Source organism: Rattus norvegicus, chromosome 12, assembly GCF_021556685.1.
Source record: "Rattus norvegicus strain SHRSP/BbbUtx chromosome 12, alternate assembly SHRSP_T2T, whole genome shotgun sequence".
Taxonomy (NCBI): domain Eukaryota; kingdom Metazoa; phylum Chordata; class Mammalia; order Rodentia; family Muridae; genus Rattus; species Rattus norvegicus.
The window spans coordinates 20762464-20769211 of NC_141545.1; the positions used below are offsets into that span (position 1 = coordinate 20762464).

Consider the following 6748-nt stretch of genomic DNA (forward strand, 5'->3'; position numbering starts at 1 on the left):
ACTCCCACCCCCATCCTGGGGTAGCTCCTTCCCCAAGCTGGGTGGAGACCAGATCCTGCTTCAGAACCTTCAAAGTCAACAGCTCCAGGCAAAACCCGCACATCCAGTTGGAGGTAGGAGGTGCGGGTGCTGTCTAAATGGCAGGTCCGTTATTCTCAGCCCTGAACCACTTCACCTGGCAGCTGGCCACACTGGACAGCACGGTATGGAGGAGCACTGCCCACCACACCATCCAGTCCCACAAGACCAACCGAGCCAGGGTAGAGGCAGCCTGGGAAAGATCTGGGCTCCTTGACATAGGTGTGGGGGCAAGGTGCATCTTGGGTCTCTCCTTAGCCTATTCTGTCCCCTGGGCTGTAGCTGCCTGGGTCACTGGGGACTGTCACAGCCTCCTGCTCCAGCCCTGCCAGACGCAAGTCTCACCCACTCAGAGGGACGCAAGCACCGGTCTGCGGGACACCATGGGGCAGCTGTGGGAGCACATCCAACCTCAGTCAGAATGGCCTGGGGTTCCAAGGTTTCCCAGAGCCATAGAAACTGGACTAGGTGTAGATAGCTAACAGCTTTCTTATTTTTTTTAAATTTATTTATTTTATGTCTGTGAGTACACTGTAGCTGTCTTCAGACACACCAGAAGAGGACATTGGACCCCATTACAGATGGTTGTGAGCCACCATGTGGTTGCTGGGAATTGAACTCAGGACCTCTGGAAGAGCAGTCTGTGCTCTTAACCGCTGAGCCATCTCTCCAGCCCTTTTTTTTTTTTAATTTATTTATTTTATGTATATGAGTTCTGTAGCTGTCTTCATGCACACCAGAAGAGGGCATCAGATCCCATCACAGATGGTTGTGAGCCACCATGTAGTTGCTGGGAATTGAACTCAGGACCTCTGGAAGGGCAGTCAGTGCTCCTAACCACTGAGCCATCTCTCCACCCCAACAGCTTTCTTATAAACAGACCTCATAAGCCAGAGGGGAAGTTGAGGCTCACAGAGGAATGAGACCCCGTTGGAAGCAGCCATTTTTGACCTCTCTGTCCCAGGCAGCAATGCCTGGGCCACGTGTTTCAACAGGTTTGGGGCTCCCCTGCCATCCCCAGGCCCCCAGTTCCAAGCTAGAACCTCCAGGCAGTGAGTGCCTGAGAACAAGTCGTCCACACTGATGTTCTTCTCATCTTAGGAAAGATGGTGGTGGAGTGGGCTGACCTAATTCCCCTGACCATTCACATCTGTCTTCCCTCACCAAGGAGACAGGCACAGTGAGCGTTAGCAAGTCCAGGGTGAGGCCGAGAAGCACAGAGGGCCTCTGGCTCAAGGTAGGACCTGTCCCATACTCCTGGCTGTGGGCTCCAACCCCAACTGGGAGCTCTGGCACCAACCAGCACTGTGTTGCACATCCAAGAATCCAGTGGCCCAGGGCTTTGAGTGTGTGTGTTTTGAGAGAGTCTCTCTCAGGGGGATCTGGGGCTTGCGTATTCAGGAATCCTGGCTGCCTGCAGAACCCCAGCACAGACCACTGTGTTCTGTGCTTTGCAAGAGAGCTGGGCATCACACTCAGGTCCTTCTACTTGGATATAGCAAGTCCTTTACTGATGGTAGCTCCCCAAAGGAAGCTCATCGTGTCCCTCTGGGGAGCTGTGTGGGGTCTGCAGTCTCTGCACCCCCAGCAGCCAGCCAGGCAGGTCCAGCAGGCTCACCCACTGAAACCTCTGTTGCCCTGGGCTGCCCCCTGCAGGCACAGCCAACCCTGCCCCGCTAGTGAGCCATCTCTGTGTCCTGCTTGACCTTGGTACTCACCCACTCCCTGCCAGACTGTGGCAGTGTGGCAGTGTCTGGAGAGGAGAATGGTGGTAGAGAGGAGGTGACAGGAGGTGACAAGGAGACACATGCTTGTCATACACTCTCCATAGGCTTTAGCCACAAGGCTTGGGCCCCCAGCTGGGCTACACTGTGACACAATCTCCCCCCTCCGAGAGTCCCTGAGGCCCCCATAGCCGCCCCCACAGACTTGGGCTTCTCTCCCCAATCGTTGAGTTGGTCTCGAGGGCCCCAGCGGACCCTTCTCATTGGCTCAGCCTAAGAGGCAGCCAGCCAGGAGAGGCGTGGGGGTGTGGGAAAGGTCCTCCTCATCTGTAGACTGGACACCGGAATGTGCTGAGCAGAGCCAGGCCTAATCCCCATTCATCCCCCTTGAGGCCACCGAGCCACTGCGGCAGGGCAGCCCTGGGGTGGGGGGACTGGAACGGGGACACATTTCCAGCACGGTGGACAGTGGGCGGATGGTCAGTCAGAGACCATAAGGCCAGCCAGGGTTCCATAGGAGGGCACGCCTTCTCCACTCTTTGAGACAGATGGGTCAGTTTGAGGCTCTGGAGTATGGGAGTTGGGGGAGCCCTGGTCATACTGTTCCTACAATGATGGGAGACAATGTTCCCAGACATGGGCAAGACCCTGAATAGTCATGGTGGCCGAGTCAGACAGACCTGAGGCAGTATGTTGAGAGGACCAGTGTATCTCCTGAGGGCACGAGCTCTACCACTAAGCAGTGTACCCAGCCCCCTCTCCAGCAGGGGAGGCTTAAGGGGGAGAGGGAAAATGGAACACAGAGGTCCATGTGACCCAGACAAGGCTCCCGGAGGTGGGGCTGCTGTGCCCCGCCCCAGCGGGCTCTGCTATATCTGCAGCCGCCTCATCTCCCCAGTGGCTGAGGGTAATGGCATTACAGGTGGGTAAGAGCCACAGCCCTGGGAGGTTGCAAATGCTGGAGAAGGAAGGGCGGGGACGTCCAGCAGGCCGCCTGCTCCTCATAGAGCTGGGGAACATTTATATCTCCCCTTCAGACCCCAAGCAGAGAGGCTGTGGGGGTAAGGTTGGACCACCTCACCCAGAGTAACAGGGAGGTGGAGACCTTGGGCTTGGTGTGGGCCGGTGTCCCTCAATAAATAGTCTACTTGGAGGGGAGGTAGGAGGTGGCAGCCCTCTAGGCCTCTGTCCCCTGTGTTTTGCCTTCAGTTCGAAGCCTTCTGTGCAGGGGGCCTGGCCCCTGGCTGGAGCCTGACTGTACAGGGACATGCGGATGCTGGGGAAGATAAGTAAGACCGTCCCTCCCCGGGGCCGAGGTAGGGACGCTTCAGTCACACTCCTGACCCTGACCACACTCTCCACCCACAGGTTTGAGATCAACTTTTTAACGGACGCGGGAGACATCGCCTTCCATGTCAAACCTCGATTCTCCAGCGCCACGGTGGTGGGCAATGCCTTCCAGGGAGGGCGGTGGGGACAGGAGGAGGTGTCCAGCGTGTTCCCGCTGACCTTGGGAGAGCCCTTTGAGGTGATGTAGCCTGTGGGAGGAAGGAGAGGCAGGGGTGGGACACCCGGGACCATGAAGAAGTGGACTGTGGTGGATATGTCCATGGGTTGGTGCCCCCACGGGGCCCGAGTGGCCTCCTTTTCCTCAAGTTTCCAAGTTTGTTCACAGGTGCTTCTCTCTCTGGCTACCAACCACACTCTCTTGGGGAAAAGAGGGACCCCCAACTGGGAACTCAGGGTCAGGCGGTCCATGTTGTGCCTTGCTAAGTAGCCAGTGTTGTGTTTTATAAAACACGGCGGCATAATGGGGCGGGAAGGAGCACTTTGGAGGGCCTGGCCAATGTGTTCCCCTGAGGAATCACACCATGGGACGGGCCTGGTACAGAAGGAAGTTTATTGGGGGAAAGGACAGAGATGTATAAAGCGGGTAGAGGCAGAGAAAGGGGGCAGAAAGGCAGAAAGAGAGAGGAAGAGACTAGCCAGGAACATGTGGAGAACAGAGAGAGAAGAGAGGGAGAGTGAGACAGAGAGACAGAGAGAGACCGAGAGACCGAGAGACAGAGAGACAGAGACCGAGAGACAGAGACCGAGAGACAGAGAGACAGAGAGACAGAGAGAGACCGAGAGACCAAGAGACAGAGAGACAGAGAGAGACCGAGAGACAGAGAGACAGAGAGACAGAGAGACAGAGAGAGACCGAGAGACAGAGAGACAGAGAGACAGAGAGACAGAGAGACAGAGACAGAGAGACAGAGAGAGACTGAGAGACAGAGAGACAGAGAGACAGAGAGACAGAGACAGAGAGAGACCGAGAGACAGAGAGACAGAGAGACAGAGAGACAGAGACAGAGAGACAGAGAGACAGAGACAGAGAGACAGAGAGAGACCGAGAGACAGAGAGACAGAGAGAGACAGAGAGACAGAGAGACAGAGAGAGACCGAGAGACCAAGAGACAGAGAGACAGAGAGGAGGCAAGCTCAATAGTCCTGGCTCATACTTGGCAGACGGAGAGGCAGGCTGTTGCTAGGTAACTGTTGGGTGGAGCCTACAGGAGTTGCTAACAGCCAGGATGGCCTCTGTGGTTGGGGTCCAGCGACAGCCTACTTTCCCTTCCCCTCAGGTGGAGGTGAGTGCAGACACAGAACACTTTCACATTTACGCCCAGGAACAAAAGGTGCTCCAGTTCCCACATCGGCACAGACCGCTAGCTACCATCACCAGAGTGCGAGTGCTCAGTGACCATCGGCTGGCCCAGGTGGAGCTGGCCAAGCGGGGCCTGAGCTGGGGGTAATGTGCCCGCCATGTCCTCCCAGACACCTTACTAGGGACTCCTACCCATCCACACCCTGCACCCTGGGTAGTCGTCCTATGTCATCCCCTTCTGGCCTGGCACATCTCTTTCCCACCCTCACCCCCAGTTGTCCACATCTGGTCAGAGCAAGCAGAGCTAAAACCAGAACCTTGGATTCTTACAGGGATGGGGGCTACTGAGTGGACTGGACCACACAGCCTACAAGAGCCAGCCTTGGCCATCCTGTATCCCCTGCCACCTGGAGCCACATGCCACGCATTGCAGATGCTGGGAAGCTGAGGCTCTGTATGAACCCCCTTTACCCTCAATAAAATATGAGCAGGTTACAGTCTCGGCTGCTGTGGAGGTGGGGCTGTTCTGCAGGGCGGTGATAGCCACAGATGTGCCTGTCAGGGCAATGGGCTTCCTGAGACCAATATCCCAGACATTGCTCAGTCCCTCCCCTTGTCCTTAAGGCCCTGGCTGGAGTCTGAAGTTGTATTTCAAAGGACACTCACTCTCTGACACTCCAATGACCCTATCATGGGGTAGAACATGGTGGACGGGAGACTCTGATGGGTTCTTCAGTCCCTTTTGGCACAGGGCTCAGTCTGGGGCCCGGCTAAGACATCATTTCAGAAGCTCGGGGGCTTCCTGGAAGCTTCCTCCCAACTCCCTGTCCCCCACGTCCCATTGGAGTCCTTCCTGTTTCCTCTAGTCCCACCTGGAAGGGAGACGTGCTCCTGTCCTTGTAGTCTTCTGTGTATGCGTATGCGTGTGCTCATTCGTGACAGGCACAGGGCAGTGGGAGGGAGGGAGGAACCTGAAGGCCACTGACAGGAACTGAGCTCAGCCTTCAGCCTCCCAGCTCTGCTTCCACAAATCCTCCTTCCAGGAGCAGGAGGGAAGCTCATGCCTGTCTCAGAAGAGCCAAGCCTTCCAGCAACCGCCCGGGTGCTCCCTGGGTCAGGCGAGGTGACCAGGGGAGTCCTGATAGTCTCCTGTGAGTACAGGGGCATGCACCAGAACAGGAGCTGTGTCTTCCTCTAACACTCTGCCCTTTGAGAAAGGGTTTCTCACTCAACTGGAAGCTGCTGTTTTGGTCAAGCTCCTTCAGTGAGCTCTGGAGGCCCATCTGTCTTTGCCCTGCTGTGTTGGGAGGTTGGTGCTGGGATTTGAACTCAGGAATTCATGCTTGCAGAGCAATCGCTCTTAACCACTGAGTTATCCCCTAGACTATAATCTGTCTTTGTTCTTTTTAGGTGTCTGTCTGTCATCTATCCATTTAATCATCTAGCTGTCATCTCTCTCTCTGTGTATCATCTATCTATCATCTGTAAATTATTATAACAGCTGTCTAGTCTCTCTCTCCATATATATATATATATACATATATATATATGTATATATATATATATATTTTTTTCCCCCTCTGTGTAGCCCCGGCTGTCCTGGAACTCCTTCTGTAGACCAGACTGTCCTCGAACTCACAGACAGACCCACCTGCCTCTGCTTCCAGAGTCTGGGAATAGAGGTGTGCGTGTTTTTATCACCTGTTATCTGTCATCTGTGTCTATGGTCTATATCTGTCGTCTTCGTATGAGTCTACAGTCGAGTTTATGCTTGTCTGTTGACCTGTCTGCCTGTCTACCTCCCTCCCTATCTGTCTATACTTCCTTTGCACCTGCGAGCACACTGAGCCCAGCTCTGCCCCAGGGCTTCCTCACAGCCTCGGGAGACACTTTACAGGGCAGTTCGTGTGCAGAAAGTACTTGATCAGTACTGACCCAAGCACGGAGCAGAGAATGAAGCCACTTTGGAACACTGGTCCAGGTTGAGTCTGAGCCCTGGGTCACTCTACTGGAAACCCCAGGCCTCTATTCAGGTACTGAGAGGGAGGGACAGTTACACTGAAGCACTCATTAAGGTACTGTGGTTCTCAAGCTGCAGCTTGAGATCCCACTAGGGGGTCAAAAGACCCTTTCATAGGGGCCCCCGCATATCAGATATCCTGCAGATCAGTTACTCACATTATGATTCATAGCAGTAGCAAAATTACAGTTAGGAAGTAGCAACAAAATAATTTTTGTGGCTGGGGGTCACCACAACATGAGGAACTGTATTAAAGGGTCACGGTTACGGCATTCG

At 54.8% G+C, this 6748-nt stretch overlaps 1 protein-coding gene across 2 annotated transcripts; it reads left to right on the forward strand.

Annotated features, from left to right (window-relative positions):
- Positions 1-2701: 2701 nt before the first annotated feature.
- On the forward strand, positions 2702-4952 carry Grifin (galectin-related inter-fiber protein). 2 transcript variants are annotated; one of them, NM_057187.3, is made up of 5 exons: positions 2702-2724; positions 3012-3091; positions 3171-3330; positions 4430-4596; positions 4785-4952. In NM_057187.3, the coding sequence occupies exons 1-5, from the start codon at positions 2713-2715 to the stop codon at positions 4798-4800; spliced, it is 435 nt and encodes a 144-aa protein (NP_476535.2). In that variant the 5' UTR covers positions 2702-2712; the 3' UTR covers positions 4801-4952. The 2 variants fall into 2 exon arrangements, 1 of the variants encoding a protein (NP_476535.2); NR_197597.1 differs by lacking the exon at positions 3012-3091.
- Positions 4953-6748: the final 1796 nt, after the last annotated feature.

Excerpts from the sequence above, each read along its gene's own strand:
- Grifin (NM_057187.3), top strand. Across the intron at positions 3,092-3,170 it reads GCGGATGCTGGGGAAGATAA|GTTTGAGATCAACTTTTTAA; the intron begins GTAAGACCGTCC and ends CTCCACCCACAG. Across the intron at positions 3,331-4,429 it reads CCTTGGGAGAGCCCTTTGAG|GTGGAGGTGAGTGCAGACAC; the intron begins GTGATGTAGCCT and ends CCTTCCCCTCAG.